Below are 20,155 nucleotides of genomic sequence, written 5' to 3' on the forward strand. Positions count from 1 at the left end.
GCCGGCCACGCGGCTCGGACGGCTTCTTCGGGGCCGCCCTTGAGGTTGGAGACATTAATGCCATGAACGCCCTTAATTTGGGCGACAGCACAAAAGCGGCTAAAGTTAAGCGCCGTTCTTCCCACGCGGCTCCTTCACGGAGTTTCGCGCCGGACGCCATTTTGGATGCGCAGCATGTCTCTCCCCCGCTATTGCAAGCGCCGGTTGAGAGTGCGTCTAGGGCTGTTGCCCAGGCTGCGGAAGTGCACAGTCTGGGGGGTTTCTCCCCCAAGTTTGTTTTGTTGCTGCATCAGGCTTTCCTCATGCAAAACGCTGCCCCTGCTCCCTCTTCTGATAAAGAGGTTGAGGTTCCCAGAGGTAAACGCCCTCGGGTTGATTTCCAGGCCTTGGAGGACTTTTGTCTCCTCCGATGTAGATGAGGGCAGCGTGTCTGAGGTCTCCCAACGATCCTTTGCGGATTCCTTGGAGGAGATAGATCCCCGCTCGGATGGAGCGGATGACCCCTCTGCAGCGCGGCTTTTTAGCCCAGAGGATTTGCCCAACCTGTTGTTACAGGCCATGGACACTTTGAAGATTTCCTCTCCGGAGGACGTCTCTCCCTCAGCCCCTGTTGGCTCTGCCATTATGCTGGGGACGAAGCGCCCGCCTAGAACCTTCCACGTGCATGATGCCATGCACACCTTAATTGCGGCTCAATGGGATGTCCCGGAAACGAGCCTTAAAGTGGCTAGGGCTATGTCCCGCCTCTATCCTTTGGCTGTGAGTGAACGTGAGGCCTATCTGTGGCCTACCGTGGATTCTTTAATCACTGCGGTGACTAAGAAAACGGCGTTGCCGGTGGAAGGTGGCACGGCCCTAAAGGACGCCCAAGACAGAAGATTGGAGGCGGCCTTAAGGTCGTCCTTGGAGGCAGCTGCTTTAAGTTTGCAGGCCTCAGTTTGCGGCTCCTATGTGGCCAGGGCGTGCCGGACTAGGGTGCAGCGGGCTTCCCCCTCGGATCATTCCTTGAGGGCTGATTGGCCGGCCCTGGAATCGGGCTTAGCCTATTTGGCAGACTTGCTGTATGATGTCTGGAGAGCCTCAGCTAAAGGCATGGCTCAGACAGTCTCTGCGCGGCGGTGGCTTTGGCTGAAACATTGGTCTGCTGACCACGCCTCTAAATCCCGCCTGGCTAGATTGCCTTTTAAAGGCAAGCTGCTCTTTGGGGTCGAGCTGGACAAAATCGTGACCGATCTCGGCACGTCTAAGGGCAAGAAATTACCAGAGGTCAGGGCTCGGGTTAGTACTCGTCCCGATACCTCCATACCGCCCGGGCAAGTCGGGTTCCTCTGCCCCCTCTTCCTTCAAGAGGAATTTCTCCCCCAAGCAGCATTCCTTTCGCAGAGACCGCCGTCCCGGAGGTGCTCCCTCCGGTCCTCCCCCAGGGTCTCGTACCCAATGACGGGGCCTTGGTCCACGCCCCAGTGCAGATTGGAGGACGGCTGTCCTCGTTTCTGGGCGAGTGGACCACTATAACTTCAGACGCGTGGGTGCTGGAAGTCATCAGAGACGGCTACAAGCTAGAGTTCTGCCAACCCTTAAGAGACGGGTTTGTACTCTCTCCCTGCAAGTCTCCGGTCAAGCTGTGGTAGTGCAGCAGACCTTGGACAACCTGATCCGCCTGGGTGCGGTCGTTCCGGTGCCAAAAAATCAGATTGGCAGGGGACGTTACTCCATTTACTTTGTGGTTCCAAAGAAAGGAGGTTCTGTCCGGCCTATCCTCGACCTCAAAGGGGTCAATCGGGCCTGGAAAGTGAGGCACTTTCGCATGGAGACTCTCCGCTCTGTTATAGCGGCAGTGAAGGCAGGAGAGTTCTTGGCTTCCTTGGACATCAAGGAAGCGTACCTGCATATTCCCATCTGGCCTCCTCTCCAACGCTTTCTGCGTTTTACAGTCCTGAGACGACACTTCCAGTTCAGAGCCCTCCCTTTCGGGTTGGCTACTGCTCCGCGGACCTTTTCCAAAGTAATGGGGGTCATAGCGGCCTTCCTGCTAAAGGAAGGAGTACAAGTCCATCCTTATCTGGACGACTGGTTGATCCGAGCCCCCTCTTATGCAGAGTGTGGCAAAGCTATGGACCGGGTAGTTGCTCTTTTGAGCTCCCTGGGATGGATCATCAACTGGAAGAAGAGCCAGCTGCGCCCGACTCAGTCCCTGGTGTATCTGGGAGTTCGATTCGACACCCAAGTGGGCAGAGTGTTCCTGCCAGACAATCGGATTGTCAAGCTTCAGGCTCAGGTGGACTAGTTCCTAGTAGCCTCTCCTATTCGGGCTTGGGACTACGTGCAGCTGTTGGGCTCTATGACGGCCACGATGGAAGTAGTGCCCTGGGCCAGGGCTCATATGAGACCACTACAGCTATCTCTGCTGCTGCGCTGGACTCCGATGTCGGAGGATTATGCTGTGCGCCTTCCCGTGGACCCAGCAGTGCGCAAGGCGCTGAGCTGGTGGACGCAGACAGACAAGTTGTCTGCAGGATTGCCTCTGGTGACCCCGGAGTGGATTGTCGTCACGACAGACGCCTCTTTGATGGGCTGGGGAGCCCACTGCTTGGGAAGGACAGCGCAGGGGCTCTAGTCTCCTGCAGAGGCAAGTGGTCTATCAACCTCCTGGAACTCAGAGCCATTCGCTTGGTGTTATTGGAGTTCATCCCGGTACTCGTGTTGAAGCCTGTACGGGTCCTGTCGGACAATGCCACGGCTGTGGCCTATATCAACCGCCAGGGAGGTACCAGAGCGCCCCTCTAGCCAAGGAGGCTATGAGTCTTTGCCAGTGGGCGGAAGCGAACCTGGAGCAGCTTTCAGCGGCCCACATTGCCGGAGTCATGAATGTCAAGGCGGACTTTCTCAGTCGCCATACCTTGGAGCCCGGAGAGTGGCAACTATCTGCTCAGGCGTTCTTGGACATCACGAAGCGCTGGGGCCAGCCGAGCCTAGATCTGATGGCGTCATCGGCCAATGGCCAAGTGCCGCGCTTTTTCAGCAGAGGACGGGACCCTCGATCCCTGGGAGTAGATGCTCTTCTCCAACAGTGGCCGACACAAGAGCTCCTCTATGTGTTCCCGCCCTGGCCCATGTTGGGCAGGGTGCTAGACCGGGTGGCAAAGCATCCCGGCAGGGTAATCCTGGTGGGTCCGGATTGGCCCAGACGTCCCTGGTATGCGGACTTGTTCAGGCTCTGTCGACGATCCTCTGCGGCTGTCAGTGGAGCAGGGCCTGTTACATCAGGGTCCCGTGGTGATGGAGGATCCCTCTCCCTTTGGTCTTACGGCCTGGCTATTGAGCGGCAGCGTCTGAGGAAGAAGGGCTTCTCAGACAAGGTCATCGCCACTATGCTGAGAGCGAGGAAGCGCTCTACTTCTACTGATTACGCCAGGGTTTGGCGTATCTTTGCAGCATGGTGTGAAGCAGGCTCACTTTCTCCCTTCACTGCTCCAATTTCTTCAGTGTTGGCGTTCCTGCAAGAAGGTCTGGAGAAAGGCCTGTCGCTCAGTTCCCTTAAAGTCCAGGTAGCGGCTCTGGCTTGCTTCAGGGGCCGCCTGAAGGGTGCTTCCCTGGCTTCGCAGCCAGATGTGGTGCGCTTTCTCAAGGGAGTTAATCACCTGCGCCCTCCTCTGCACTCAGTGGTGCCTGCGTGGAATCTCAACCTGGTGCTAAGAGCATTGCAGAAGCCGCCTTTGGAACCCTTGTCGAGGGCATCTCTGAAAGACCTGATGTTGAAAGCAGTCTTTTTGGTGGCTATCACTTCAGACAGAAGAGTTTCCGAGCTCCAGGCGCTCTCATGTCGAGAGCCTTTTCTGCAGTGCACTGAGGCAGGAGTGACTATTCGCACAGTGCCTTCCTTCCTGCCCAAGATTGGTTCTCGCTTCCATGTGAATCAGCAGCTCTGTCTCCCTTCCTTTCGTAGGGAGGACTACCCAGAGGAGTACTCCGCTCTTGAATATCTGGATGTGAGACGAGTCATCATCAGATACTTGGAAGTGACCAATGATTTCCGGAAATCGGATCATCTGTTTGTCCTGTTTGCAGGTCCTCGTAAGGGTCTGCAGGCTGCTAAGCCTACAGTGGCAAGATGGGTCAAGGAAGCCATTGCAGCGGCTTATGTGGCCGCGGGGAAGGTGCCGCCTATCCAGCTGAAGGCTCACTCCACGAGAGCTCAGGCGGCCTCGATGGCAGAGGCCGGATCCGTCTCCTTGGAAGAGATATGCAAGGCGGCAACATGGGCTTCGGCTCATACATTCTCCAAGCATTACCGTTTGACTGTGGCTGCACGGGCGGAGGCCCGGTTTGGAGCTTCAGTGTTGAGGTCAGGGATTTCTATGTCCCGCCCTGGGTGAGTACTGCTTCGGTACATCCCACCAGTCTATGGATTGATCAGCTTGATGATATGGAAGGTAAAATTATGTATAATCATACCTGATAATTTTCTTTCCATTAATCATAGCTGATCAATCCATAGCCCCTCCCAGATATCTGTACTGTTTATATTCTGGTTGAATTTTAGGTTCAAGTTTAGCCTTCAGTTACTTCAGGAGGACTTCGTGTTCAAGTTCTTCTTTCACTTGGATTCTTCAAGAGTTGAGACGACTTTGTGTTACAGTGAGCTGCTGCATTCCTCTCCCCTCCGTTTTACGGGGCTGGATTGAGACATAAATTCTGCCGGCACTCCCTCCCGCTTCGTGCGGCTGTAGGGCAGCTTTGTACCCCTCCCGCTTCGGCGGTGTTAGGGTCAGTCAGCTCCTCCCGCGGTTGCGGTTGCAGGATAAGCCAGATCCCCCCGCATCGGCGGGTGTGGTGTCCCTCCCCCGCTCCGCGGGGATGAGCTGGACGGATTCCCCTCCCCCACTTGTGTGGGGATGAGCTGGGTTAATTCCCCTCCCCCGTTTCGGCGGTGGTGAGCTGGGCAGAGTGTCCCTTCGTGGGTGTAATTCTCTAAGTGCTGAGTCCTGCGGATGGAGCTTTGATATCGACATACTGAGGAGTTTCCGGCAGCACATGACCACATATAGGGAGGCAAAAGTTTGCTCTCTATCTCCACCTGCTGGTAGATGGACACAACCCACCAGTCTATGGATTGATCAGCTATGATTAATGGAAAGAAAATTATCAGGTATGATTATACATAATTTTACCTTCATGCAGAAAAAGCTTGATACAATTACCCTCAAGAAGCTTAACTACTTTGGCCTATTTTGATCTAGGCCTCAGGAAATATTCTCCCAAAAAGCTGCTGCTTTTGAGAAAATAAATTTCGACATATTTTTTTTTAATAAATTAAGAATTTACACCAAAATTAATAAGTGCTAAATAATTCAACCTTTCTAATGTTCTTGATAATTAAATCAGATTTGCTGATGTTCATGGACTCATCTGGTTAGCTGCCAGTCAGCAGCAGTTTTACCTAATAGATTCCTGGGCACAGACCCTGAACAGTTTGAACTCCTTGCCCTAGATGTGTTGCCTTTAACAGCTAGTAATTGATGGTTAGTTATTGTTCATTTCCATCAGCCTTATATGGAACTGTACCCAGCAGAATTCATAAACCATGAGTCATGGGATTTGGTATATGCTTGATTTTAGTTGTCTGGCAAAACTGTGTAATTATTTAAAATCTAGATAGTGTATAACTAATGGTGGGACCTTTCAAAACTTGGAAATGTGGTTTGGAAAATGTTGAGTAAATAAATTTAAAGACTTTCTGATCTTTCTCCAGTCTGTAACATTAAGCAGTAAGAAACCTGTCTTGATAAACTTTTACTCCTGGCTTGGAGAGCCGTCTTGCTGTGGAGAGCATTCTATATCTGCAGAAGGAAAAAAGTATTAGTGATTAAATGTTACATAATATAATCAGATTTAGCAAAATAGTGCGTTGAGCTAGGGAGTGCCTCTCAGTGGCTGCTGTTATACACCTGGATGCCTCCAGCGATATGTAGTGGTTTAATATTACTACATGTGTTTTAGTATCCATCGTGCCTTCTATTGCTGTAATTATCAAAAGGATAGATTTTCATGTAGTTGAGCAGTGTTCTTGCCAGTCGATATTATAGTTTGATGTTCCCCCTCTTCTGTGTCTTTCTTTTGAGTATTGTATGGTAATTTTTTTTTAAACACTAAGCAAGATAAAATTGTAAATGCCAATATTATTACATGTCTTTTATAGTAATCATATAGGGATTGATATTTGATGCAATTTACTGTCCTGAATACCAACAACTCATATACCCTACAATAAAAAGTAAGAAAGTGTGAAAGTCCAGCACTTAGAGGTTTATGGGAGGAAAAAGCCTCAAGGAGCTCTTGACCAACAAGTCTACAGAGCTACAGGTGATCCTACTGACCTATTTTCTAGTCAAAAGTGGGTCTATTCCTCATCATTGGCAAAAAAAAAACCATCCCATCACCTTCCATATGTAATTTCAAGAAAAAAACTTGTTCTTGTATGCTTAAATTAATTGTTATTGTTCAAAAACAGCTGCTCTGGCTATTGATAAGCTCAGCTGGGGTCAACGCCCCTAGCTCAAAGCTTGAAAAAAGTTACTTAGCTTTGATGTAATTGTCCATCTATGCAATCACATCTCCTGCTCGAAGGCCATCTATCCCACGGACCCACGGCCAGCGTTTCGCTCATGCTAAATAGAGCAATGCTGCTTCAGGGTCCAAGTGGTGGCAGAAGAACGATAGCATCCCAGCTCAACATCGCTGTGATGTTGAGCTGGGATGCTATCGTTCTTCTGCCACCACTTGGACCCTGAAGCAGCATTGCTGTGTGTTGGCCTGCTCTGCAAACCTGGAAATTCAATACCAGTGCCTGGATATGGCCAGACATTAAATTTCCAGGATTAATGGTGGCCAACAAAATGCTGATTGCTGCCAGCTAAATATCAGGCCCACTATGCCTTCCCATTATTAAGAAGTGTGGTTTTTGGATTTAGCTCACGACTTTGTTTATACCTCAAGACAAGTTGCGTCCAGGTATAGGTGGTATTGTTCTATTCCCTGAAGTCTCACAATCTGTTTGTATCTGAAGCAATGAAGAGTTAAATGACCTGCCAAGATCAGAAGGAGCCATAGTTGGATTTAACTTGAGGTTCCCTACTTCTGAGCCCACTGCTCTAGGCTACACTTCCACTCATATTATTCATACAACACAAAATATGCAATTCTGTACACAATGCTGTACACATTTAGTATACCTGCTGCTGAAGAGCTTATGGTCTTATAGCTCGCATATGGGAGAAGTCAAGTCATGTCCTTAAGTCAGTGTTTCCTTAGCGTCCCTCCGGACCGGACCAGGATTGGACTGATGGGTTGTGCTCGCCTACCAGCAGGTGGAGACTGAGAAAAACTCTGACTCTTGAGAGCCAATAGGAGCCCTGGCCATGTGACCTTAGCCTCAGTATTTTCTCAGTCTCCCAGCAGGTAGGAAGTGAGCCCTTTAGTCTCTCTCTATCTCTTTCTCTTTTAGAGGTTCATAATTACAACAACAATAATACTACCTCTTCTTCTGTGCCTAGGAATTCTCTATTAGACGCTGGGCAGGTAGGAATTTCTTTTTCCTTTCTTTTACAGCCTCTGGGGGTGATAAACTCGGGTGTCCCCGGGTCCCTCCCCCCTTCCTCCCCATCTCCCACATGTAGCTGGGAAGGGCTACCCTTTGTTTAGAAAGGTGTATGTCTTTGGGAGAGGCAGCCACTCTAGAAAGTCACAATTTTAATGAGCAAGCTCAACTGTTTAAAAAAAAAAAAAAAAATGTATATACCCAGGCTGTTAACGAGCAGGCAGCTCTGTGCTAGTCTACTTCTCTTCAGCACTGTCTTTTCTAACTCGAAAAAAAAAAAAAAAACTTAAGAGAATATTTCTCTTTGGGGATTGTACTTTAAAAGAGTTAAAACAAATAGAAGTAGACTTTAAAGGGCGATTTTTTATTTTCACAATTATGTTCCTCCGTTTTTTTCTGGCGTTTTAGTAGCTGTGAATTGAAATTTAAAAAAAAAAAAAAAAAAATGGCGCGAACCGCTTCGGCGCGCGCCCGCTCTTCTCCGATCGGTCTGAAAAGCTCAGGATGTGCTGCGCTGTCTATTAGCGTCGGAGGAGAGGCTAAAGCATGTTTTTGCTCGGCACTGGAGGGTAACTTTTTGCTTCCTCTACCAGCGGCAGCGATTTCCGGCTTCTTCGTTTGCGATCGCATCTCCTTTCATGTCCTCCGTGTTTTTTCTTCTTTGATCCTCGTTCTTTTACTTTGGGCGCGCTAGGTAGCCATGTTTGCCTCCAGCTGCAGTTCCCTTTACGAGGCAGCGTTTCTCCGGTTCGGTTTTGTTTTTCTCGGGAGTGTAGAAGGAAACGGAGATGTTGTTTCTGGGGTAGTCTGGGGATTTGCAGCAGACGGGTATTTCCCTCGGGTCTTTTCTTCTTTGGCCCAGGGTCTGGCCATGGGTCAATGACTGCTTCTCTATACTATATGTTACATAAAGACTCATGTGGGCTCTTTGGAGCAGGGATTGTCTTTCTGTGTGAGGTGTTCTGCGCTGCGGGCATCTGGTACCGCTATACAAATGTTAATAATAATTATAATAATATTTTGCTTGTCCCTTATGTTCTTAATGTCAGGTCACCCTTTAGGAGATACCTGTATGTTTGGTGTCGATATCTTTTGCTTTTGTATTTGGTCAGACTGTTTGATATTTGTGTGTGAGTAGATAGAGCACAGTGAGGATAGAGCACAGTGAGGACCTCTTTCACAGTATTTTTTGCCTTTTCTCATGTCAGGTATTTGATTTTTGTGGCAATTCAGGTAGCTGCACTTGCTACAGTCCTGTCTACCAAGCTCCCAATCATTCAGCTGCCTTAGCAGGCATGCTTTATTCATGTCTTCCCTTCTTTTCCATCTGCCTTGAAGCCTCTCATATTTCATTTTAGCTTTCTTCTGGTTTTTACAGGACATATGGTCACTTAGAGAATAAAGTCATCCTTTCACTTAAAGATAGTGGACGGTCCTCAAACCATCTACTCGTGTTTTTCTCTACTCTATCAGTTCAGCATTGGCAGATTATAAACATCCTGGTTTGGTCCAGTATGCCTATATATACCATCTGCTATCTCTTCCTCTTCCTTAGAGACCTGATGTTATATCAAGCTTTCTTGAATTCAGATACAGTCTTGTCTACACTGCCTTCACCAAGTGGCTGTGGCACAACTTCACTTTTTTCATTTTCATTCTATGCGCCTTCACTCCAGAGTGTTCTTTCAATTGGAAGGGGATTCAATCACTTCCTGTGTATTTAGGCCATAGGTACATACAGTGGGGGAAATAAGTATTTGATCCCTTGCTGATTTTGTAAGTTTGCCCACTGACAAAGACATGAGCAGCCCATAATTGAAGGGTAGGTTATTGGTAACAGTGAGAGATAGCACATCACAAATTAAATCCGGAAAATCACATTGTGGAAAGTATATGAATTTATTTGCATTCTGCAGAGGGAAATAAGTATTTGATCCCCCACCAACCAGTAAGAGATCTGGCCCCTACAGACCAGGTAGATGCTCCAAATCAACTCGTTACCTGCATGACAGACAGCTGTCGGCAATGGTCACCTGTATGAAAGACACCTGTCCACAGACTCAGTGAATCAGTCAGACTCTAACCTCTACAAAATGGCCAAGAGCAAGGAGCTGTCTAAGGATGTCAGGGACAAGATCATACACCTGCACAAGGCTGGAATGGGCTACAAAACCATCAGTAAGACGCTGGGCGAGAAGGAGACAACTGTTGGTGCCATAGTAAGAAAATGGAAGAAGTACAAAATGACTGTCAATCGACAAAGATCTGGGGCTCCACGCAAAATCTCACCTCGTGGGGTATCCTTGATCATGAGGAAGGTTAGAAATCAGCCTACAACTACAAGGGGGGAACTTGTCAATGATCTCAAGGCAGCTGGGACCACTGTCACCACGAAAACCATTGGTAACACATTACGACATAACGGATTGCAATCCTGCAGTGCCCGCAAGGTCCCCCTGCTCCGGAAGGCACATGTGACGGCCCGTCTGAAGTTTGCCAGTGAACACCTGGATGATGCCGAGAGTGATTGGGAGAAGGTGCTGTGGTCAGATGAGACAAAAATTGAGCTCTTTGGCATGAACTCAACTCGCCGTGTTTGGAGGAAGAGAAATGCTGCCTATGACCCAAAGAACACCGTCCCCACTGTCAAGCATGGAGGTGGAAATGTTATGTTTTGGGGGTGTTTCTCTGCTAAGGGCACAGGACTACTTCACCGCATCAATGGGAGAATGGATGGGGCCATGTACCGTACAATTCTGAGTGACAACCTCCTTCCCTCCGCCAGGGCCTTAAAAATGGGTCGTGGCTGGGTCTTCCAGCACGACAATGACCCAAAACATACAGCCAAGGCAACAAAGGAGTGGCTCAGGAAGAAGCACATTAGGGTCATGGAGTGGCCTAGCCAGTCACCAGACCTTAATCCCATTGAAAACTTATGGAGGGAGCTGAAGATGCGAGTTGCCAAGCGACAGCCCAGAACTCTTAATGATTTAGAGATGATCTGCAAAGAGGAGTGGACCAAAATTCCTCCTGACATGTGTGCAAACCTCATCATCAACTACAGAAGACGTCTGACCGCTGTGCTTGCCAACAAGGGTTTTGCCACCAAGTATTAGGTCTTGTTTGCCAGAGGGATTAAATACTTATTTCCCTCTGCAGAATGCAAATAAATTCATATACTTTCCACAATGTGATTTTCCGGATTTAATTTGTGATGTGCTATCTCTCACTGTTACCAATAACCTACCCTTCAATTATGGGCTGCTCATGTCTTTGTCAGTGGGCAAACTTACAAAATCAGCAAGGGATCAAATACTTATTTCCCCCACTGTAAGTATGGTTATGCTGGGTAAGGCCTAAAGTCCATCAAGTCCAGCATTCATATCTAATGGGCATAGGTACATAAGTTTTGCCATTCTGGGGAAGCTCAAATGTCCACCTTTCTACAGCCAGAACAGCATTAAAGAAAAAAAAAAAAAAAAAACAACCTCTCACGAGAGTATCGAACAGAAATCTCTGCTCCAAAAGCAAGGCTGTGCAGTAATTCTGCAAACTAATGCATACAATATTTGTCATGGCTGTTCACCACTAAGAATACTGGGGACCCTGGGCCTAGGTTCGGTGTTTTAACCTGAAACAAGCTCAACATTCTTATCTATTGGGTGTGAGTCTGGTACTACTACTACTACTACTTAACATTTCTAGGGCGCTACTAGGGTTACGCAGCGCTGTACAAATTAGCGGAGAGGGACGTTCCCTGCTCAGAGGAGCTTACAATCTACATATCAGTGAGGGAGGACGCATGACCGTGGTACGTGGATTAGTGGTATGTGGATTAGGGAGATCCAAGAAATTACAGGCCGGTGTCTCAGACGTTCATACTGGGACAATTTTTTTCTGTCCGGAGCGTACTACCATAGCTGGTGGACTCCTATAGGGGGACTCCTATATTCAGAACTTTCTATATTCAGAACTTACCCAACTATGGAACGCCATAGAGATAGGGTTGGAGTTTGTAGCCCTATTTCACTGGTGTCCTTGGTCACCCTTCCTCTTCTCCTCAGGATCCAGAGAATGGTTAATTTTTTTTTGCTTATGCATTAACCGGTCATTTTCAGCAGTACTCTCTCTTCCGTTTTTATAGATCTAAGAGGATGTTCATTGCGCTGTTAGGGTCATTTCATTCTTACCTAGACGACTGCCTAATTGGAGAAAGTCTTATCAGCAGAGTTCTCAGGTCACGCACCAGGTGTTGCATTTCTTACAGTCTCTAGGTTGGGTGGTGATTGTAGCCAGGCCTCTCATTTGATCTCTCATCAGATATCTCTGATTTTCTCTTTGTTTAGTCAGGTGGGCGCACAGTCTTTTGTCTCCTCTGGAAACATCCCAGTTTATATTTTTCTTGGTGACCTTGGGCCTTCGGCCATTTCCTCACTCTATTCTGCGGAATGCAATTTTACTTTCTAATGCACAAGAAGGAATTTTCCTTCATCCTATTGCGCTATTTAAGTGTCATCTAGTTATCTCAAGAACCTTAGTTCTGTCATTGGGATGCTTCGTGCAGTACACTTTTTGGCAGAAGCTTGGCCTCAGCAATTCGTTTTACCTTCGGGTGAATTTTGTTTTCCCTACTGACAAACAAGGCGGAGAGAGCTATGTTGGTCCTTGCCATGGCAATGGGTTATGTCTTCCGCCAAGGAGGAGTTAAGAGTATACTCTTGAGTTTGTACGCATTTTTTCTTAGTTGTGTCACCCTGCATTTAGGTGAATGGACTCTCATTTTTTCAGCCTTACTTCCTCACTGCGACACTTCAGGGCTATCTCTTTTTGCCTTCAGGCTCACGAACATTTCTTGCTTCTTCCGTTCAGCAACAGTCTTGACGGAGACAGGGACAGATGCCAACGTCCAGCAGGGGTTTTTCAACCTTCTTTATGCGTTTCTTCCGTCATCTCACTAGGTGTTTACGCAGAACCAAGGCACCCTTCTACATCCGGACCCCCAGTCACTCAAACTTATGGCGTGGTTACTGGGTCCGCAACATCTTTGATATTTTCGCAGGAAGTACTTCAAGTTTTAATTGCTTCCAGACAGAAATCTACATTAAAGTCCTATGAATCAAAGTGGCGACAGTTCACTCTGTGGTGCTCCTCTCGCCACTTCATTCCACAAACAGTACCATTTTGCATGTTTTGGAATGTCTTCTGCATCTTGCGAAACCTTGTCTGTCTTACTCATCCATTAGAGTTCATTTGGCAGCTCTATCAGTGATGCATGATACTGTTGACAACCGCACGCTTATGCAGCATCCACTGTCAAAGCGGTTTCTTAAAGGAGTCCTGCACCTGTACCCCCCGCTTCGTCCACCAACTAGGTGAACAGACTCTTAAAGTTCTGTTTTCTAGTAGCCATAATTTTTTCTATAAAGTTTTCCTCTTCAAGCAGGGTTTCCTAGTAACCATTGCAGCAAGTAGATCTATGTGTGGAATACTTCTACGGTTGGTAACTTCTTTTTGGTCTGCTGTAGTTTAAAGTTTTCACCTTTCCCAATCGGTTTTTTCTTATTGGTTTTGTCCTTCTAGCCAGTAGGCGTAAGTCTTTCATTGTTTCTAACCCGCTATATCGCGAAGGATCAAGGAAATGAGAATGTCTATTTCTCTTCTCGCTGAGAGGGCAGTTCCACAGCGTATTACAACATATTCCACAACTTCAGAAGCGGGCTCTATTCTTACTATGGCGATTTTTGGTGCTCTCGGTGCACATTGATAAGTTGGCAACTTAGTCCTAGTTTCATTTTATTTTTCTCATTGGGTCACACTACATGTTAGTTGTCGCCAGGTGGCCTATGCAGCATGAGCATTTCTCTGCAGTTTTCATAGGGTCCCTCCCTTCAGATTACTGCTTTGGTACTTCCCATCAGTCCAATCCTGGTCCGGTCCGGAGGGACGCTAAGGAAGGAGAAATTAGATCTTACCTGCTAATTTGCTTTCCTTTAGTCCCTCCGGACCGGACCAGGCCCCTCCCATGTTCTCTCTACTCTTTAGCTTCTTTTATTAAGTAGAAAGTGTATTCAGTAGGAAGGGTATTCATTCCTTTACGATTCGTGGAACAATACTATATATATACAGAACTTTACCTGGTTTATATTGCTGGTGAGCTCAATTGCTGGAATCTATCTATAAAACCTTAAATACGCCATACCACTTCTCTGGTGAGAGTTGTGGCTGAGCTCAGTTGCTGGAATATCTATAAAACCTTAAATATGATTTACCACTTTTCTGGTGAGAGTTGCTGGTAAGCTCAGTTGATGGAATATATATAAAATCTTAAGTGGGCCATACCACTTCTCTGGTGAGAGTTGCTGGTGAGCTATAAGACAAGTGAGCCATACCACTTCTCTGGTGAGAGTTGTGGGTGAGCTATATTATACGTGAGCCATACCACTTCTCTGGCGAGAGTTGCTGGTGAGCTATAGTACAAGTGAGCCATACCACTTCTCTGGTGAGAGTTGCTGGTGAGCTATTGTACAAGTGAGCCATACCACTTCTCTGGTGAGAGTTGCTGGTGAGCTGTAATACATATCGGGCCATACCACTTCTCTGGTGAGAGTTGCTGGTGAGCTCTGATACTTGGCATTGCCGAGTGCTTTGTGGCTGCTAGGATTCCATATGGCACAGAAGGTCTTTCTTTCCTGCTTTGTTATTCAAATACTGAGGCTAAGGTCACATGGCCAGGGCTCCTATTGGCTCTCAAGAGTCAGAGTTTTTCTCAGTCTCCACCTGCTGGTAGGCGAGCACAACCCATCAGTCCAATCCTGGTCCGGTCCGGAGGGACTAAAGGAAAGCAAATTAGCAGGTAAGATCTAATTTCTCCTTTCCTCTTAATATGCATAAAATGGCAAAATTGTGCATTATTTTACTGTAATGCATGTTAGTCACCATGAGCTACATGATAAATGCAAATTCATACAAAACCTCTAATTATTATGCAAATCGAATAATGCAGGTTTTGTTGATCTTGCAAGCTGTATATTTGTAGAAAAATAATGCCATCTTTGAGTTTGCATTATATTCCTTGCATCAGGAACATCAGGCAGCTAATATGTGGTCTGATGCCTCTGGACCTGTCTTAAAGGGACTGGAGCTGTATACATATGAAGTACGGATCCCAGCCGTCCCTGTAGGAAAGACCTCCCCCCCCCCCCCCCCAAAAAAAAAAAAAAAAAAAACAAAACCAAACAAACCTGAAAGGCCCTAGCCCAAGCCTCTTTCTGAGCCCCCAGTCAATAATCCCACCCCTCATTGGTTTGTTCCTGAGCCTGCCTTGCTAATTTCTGATGGTCTAGTGGGTATGGGTAGAAGAGTTCCTGCCAGAATGGCTTGGGTTCGGAATGGCAGCTCATAACCTCTAATGGTAGTCTCTCAGTACTACTGCTAGGGGTCAAGCTGTCATATAAGGGCAAAAGCTGCTGCTTGTTCCTGAAGAGCAGAATACTGTTAGCAAGGTGGCTCCCACAGTAAATTTAGTTGTAGTAAAAATCCATTATTTTACTGCAGCTTACCAACTCGGAGTGGAGAGTTACTGTTTCTCAGTTTCTGCTATGTCTTCTAAATACAGTTCATTTTAGACTGAGGATCAATGTGCTTGAAATTTGCACTTGTCTAAGGATTATACTTTGAGAGAAACAGCTATCTAAACCAGCATTTATTGATTATTAGTTTCATGTAATGCTGCTGCACTTTTATTAATTTGGTTGAAAAATAAAATACATTTCAGCTCTAAGCATCATCATATGCAGATTCTATTTACCGATAACATGTATTTAGGTGTTAGAAAAGCATAGCCTTATTTTTAGGCTAGTTAATGCAGCAATGTTTTAACAGAGAGTTACACGGTCTGCTAACTGGAGATAGTGGTAGTGGACCTATACAACAAGGATTGTTATATTGTATCCAAAAGAATATTGCTGTAAACTTGAGAAACTAGGAATATGATTAAGTACAGAACAAAATTTCACTTTCAGAACTAACACTCAAGATTTAATATTGTATGTGAAAGATTTTTGAAAACCTTGAAAGTTTAGAATAATTGGTTACATAAGAATTCCTGGCCGATTAAATCCTTGTGCTTAAGAAGCAATTTTTTAAACTGCATGCCTTTCTGCAAAGTTTAGATACTTAGCTATGGAATTCGCACATAGCTTGTCTTTTTATGCGTACTTTAATTTTCAAAAGAGAGTCTATATACATTTGTACCTGTTTTTAGTATGGGTGGAGCTTTGTTGGAAAATCATGTGCATGGATTTGAAACTTCAATCTACATGCATGTTTTGGAACCCTCTTGAAACACTCACAGGAATATATCCTCTGAAACCATTACATACTTTTAGCTGGATTAAGGGAGGGTAATTTCCAGACAGACAGCTTACTCTGGTAAATTGCTATTTATTTATAGGTGGGCAATTTTATGAACCATTTTTCGCATTTAAAATATTCTTAATAAAATTAGGTCATGCTTAAAAGTATGTATGGTGCAAGATGGATGTGTACTTGCACAGCAGATATGCTCAGGGCTGAGTTTGGTTAGAGCATGGGTGGAGTCGTGATTTATATGTATATTACATAAAATGTGTACATTTACATTATCCGCACCTTCAACCTGTACATAATTCTCGCAGCCTACTGTATAAAGATAAATAGGTATCTGTGACTTTGTACAGTAGGCTAAAAATAGGTGCCTTCCTGCCCTATTAGCCTAGGCACCCCCTGAGAAGGTAATTTTGTAAGGGGATTGAGCATGTAGAACAATACTTTGTGTGCTCAGGGTGGTTTTTTTAAAGATTCCCTCAATTATACACACTTAGAGTAGACACAAAGAAGCGATTGTACCTATTTTTGTGTGATGTACATGTAGGCATTCTCAGAGGATGGAGTATAGGTAGAGCTGGGGCAGGATTGACACTTCTGCGCATATTTTATAAAATACACTTATGCGCCTGTTCTCACAGTCGCATAAATAAACACAATTATATCTGCCTTGGAACAAGCAATAATTGTGTACCTAATTTTCCTGGGAGGATGATATAAAGGCAAATAAATGCACTTTTTTTTTTAATTAGAGTAATGTATACCTTTATACCTTGACAGCGAAGGTACCCTTTTATAAAATTACTCCATAAATGGTTAAAGATCATATTCAGCATAGTTTTTATTTTTTATTATTATTATTGGTATTTTAGATACAGTGTTGTTGAAGATATTACCTTAGGAATGAAGTTGAGGTTCATGAGAAAAAAAATTGATGGTTTTTGTTTTTAACTTTTTTACCTCACTCATACCTTACTCACAGAAAATGTATACCAAATGCTTGCCTGTTATTATATACCGCCCCTCCTGCTTCCCGCGGGTTCCCTCCAATGTATCGCCCCTTTTAGTTTCCCGTTCTTTCCTTCCAATGTCTCAATGATCTTTTCCATTATTATATTCCTTGTTACAAAACTTGTCTCTCAAAACGCTTCATAATGTAATCCATAACTGAGCTGTAACAAAATGTACTTCCAGTTTTCATAACGTATTGTAAGCCACACTGAACCCGCAAAAAGGTGGGAAAATGTGGGGTACAAATGCAATAAATAATAATAATAATAAGCTGCATACCTGTAAAAGCTGTTTCTGGTGTTTTGTTTGAAATCATCATTTGCTGTGGCTTCCACTTTGAATGCTAAACTAAGAATGCTGTGTAATTTCAGGTGTGGAGAACAGTTCAGATACAGAAAGTGCACCATCCCCTTCACCAGTGGAAACTGTCAAGGGCAGTGAAGAAAAGACTGAAAGTGTCATTGAGACAACAGCTGGGCTAGTTTCTCCTAAAGTGGTGCCTGACACACCACCTTCTTCATCTGTACAGAGTGCAAGGACACCAGAAAACCCATTTAGTGAGTTGCAAGTGAAGGAAGAGGTCACGAGTGAGGCAGAAAACGCTATGGAGGTGGACAGCAAAAGCCAGATCTCTGATGATAAGCTGGAGCTGAGCCTCTCAGTACATACCAAAGCAGAACCTGCTGAGGTAGAAGAACTGCTAGAAAATGTTCAGGTGAAAATTGAGAGAGATACCAAAGATAGAGACTTGGTAAACCCCAAGGAGAAAACAGAAACTGGAGAGATGGAATTTATCACAGCGCAGCAGAGCAGCACAGCAGGGCCGGATTCACAATCGGACAATGATTCTAGTGCCACATGCAGTGCTGACGAGGATGTGGATGGAGAATCTGAGAGACACAGGTAAACATTTACAGTCAGAAACTGGGTGAAAGGCAGGGAGAGAGGGTTGGCTGCTCCTAAAGAAAAAGCCCACAGTGGTAGTTTACATCTCTCCTCACTTTGACTGGGCAACCTGCTTAAATTGTAATTCACAAAATATCACATAATTATACCAAAATTAATTTGAAAAAAGTTGTGCTGTTGCTGTGTTAATCTACTTAGATTTACAGAAATAAGTCAGCAATTTTGCAGGTGCGACCTTTTTATTGGGCTTCTCAAGGTGTGAGCAGACACGATTGACCTGCTGAAGGGAGCAGAGCCCTCAATAGCTGCTCATAAATGTATTGGTCCGATAAAAAGGTTAGTACCCTCAGCATTTTTGACTTTCGATTAAAAGATTAATTTGAAGATATGACCTTTAAAGCAGTTTACCTTCTTGCATCAGTTTATTTCTGGTGAAGAGGATGTAGCCTTTCATGTAACTTTATGTTCAAAAAGACACTATTTTTTTTTTTTAAGTAGGCCATATGTCAGAAATGAGCATTATGCACTCAGCAACTAATTTATTTTTACAGAGTTTGTCAGAAAGTGGCTGTTCTTTCCATTCTAGATTTAGAAAAAGCTCAGCTTTATCAGACAATGCTGTTCACTTGACCTTTTTGGGAATGAGTCATCATCGCTCCCTGCTTTTTACAGAGTGTCATTCCCAGACACTGCTAGCAGAGCCCATGGTTTCCCTTTAAACATGATGGAGATTGATGCTCATAAGCATTTATACAGTTGACTTCAGGGCTTAGCCAGGTAAATGTTTGTTTATAAGTGTCTTTGACGTCCAAACTGATAACTTTTGTAAGTTATTAGTTTCAAATTAGGAGAAGTAGAGGTATGGTAGGATCGGGTTTACACTTTAGGCAGATAGCGCTGATATTTAGCCATTATCCAGAAAAACACATCCACAGGTGTAGCAGGCCTAAGATACCCAAATGTTTACTCGGATAATATTTGGCAGGATTTTGGCTTTGTTTATGAAGAAGCAGGGTTTGTGGGCAATTGAAGACAGTTTGCTCTCAGTGCAGTTAGATTCTGACATTTGAGCACTGTATTCCCTTCTCCCTTTTAGGCCCTCATTAAACAGATAGGAAAGTGGATTCTCCATCAGTCATATCACACAGGTCATTCACATGAGAATTTCAGTAGGTAAAATTTAAGAAAGGGGGGGGGAGCAATGATTCTCTCCACCATCACCCCTCCAAAAACAGTGTTAGAACTAGAAGAGCCCTGTGAGCACCTGAATGCTCAGACTGCACACTGAATTTCTGTGCTGCAACCTGAAGGTGGAGGCATTACTGGCTCCAAGATGTATGAGTGAGGGAAAGAAGAAGAAACAAATAAATGATTTTAAATGACATTTACACTTTGAGTATTTATGCCCCAAATATGTTGTGTGGGAGATTTTATGATCTATAGAGATTGCTGGGTTTTGCTGAAGGAGCCCTCTTGGGGGAGGAGGAGAGATTTTAACCACAAGTTGAATCCAAGCAGGGGTAATATACAAGGTAATGAAAGTGAGCGAAGAGTTCAGAGGATTGAATTGAAGAATTTTTAAAATCTACTTTGAAGCTGGTGGATATGTGGAAGTTTTTCCATTCCATCACCAAGAATTATACCTTCTGTACTACACGACACATACTCCAGGATGGATATGATATGTGTAGGAGAAGTCAGTAGTGCAGGTGGTGGAACTGGTAGTGATTGACAGTATTATCTGATCCAACCATGCAACATTATGAGTGGATTTAAGAATTTTACCTAGGGAAATCAGGCAGGCAGATTTGGAAGCTGATTGGCATTCTGCTATATAATAGGTGATTCCCAAATTGAGAAGGATATATGTGAATATTTATGGTGTAATGGCACTGAAGGCAGTTATTAGGGAAAAATTATAGCTCTGGCCATTAAAAAGGAGGAAAGGAAAAGCTGGTCAAATAGACTGGCTGCTATAGTGAAAGTGGGGAGCTTACATAAGCAGGGAAGGGATCAGGTGAGAATACCCAATGTACTCATGTTACTCATCTTGAGCTACTACTGAAAATGGTGTGAGCAAAACCCAAAATAAATAATAGATGGGATAACAGCTAGCTGCAACGAGACATGTGCTTTAAGTATCTTACACTACAGATATAAGCCATAAGATGGATAAGCTTCACCAGACACACTTGGTGTATGATAATAAGGTAACATAGTAGATGACGGCAGAAAAAGACCTGCACAGTCCATCCAGTCTGCCCAACAAGATATGGG

The 20,155-nt window shown here is 45.1% G+C and overlaps 1 protein-coding gene across 9 annotated transcripts in view; it reads left to right on the plus strand.

The window, feature by feature from the left end:
* The window catches only part of LOC115482561 (nuclear receptor corepressor 1-like), a 315,982-nt gene that overhangs the window by 195,950 nt on the left and 99,877 nt on the right, over nt 1–20,155 (plus strand). For all 9 annotated transcript variants that reach the window (XM_030222440.1, XM_030222445.1, XM_030222447.1 and 6 more), the window contains exon 20: nt 17,344–17,875. In XM_030222440.1, the coding sequence (XP_030078300.1) occupies nt 17,344–17,875 (532 nt within the window). The remainder of the gene's footprint in view (nt 1–17,343; nt 17,876–20,155) is intronic.

The sequence above is a fragment of the Microcaecilia unicolor genome, chromosome 13, assembly GCF_901765095.1.
Source record: "Microcaecilia unicolor chromosome 13, aMicUni1.1, whole genome shotgun sequence".
Classification (NCBI taxonomy): domain Eukaryota; kingdom Metazoa; phylum Chordata; class Amphibia; order Gymnophiona; family Siphonopidae; genus Microcaecilia; species Microcaecilia unicolor.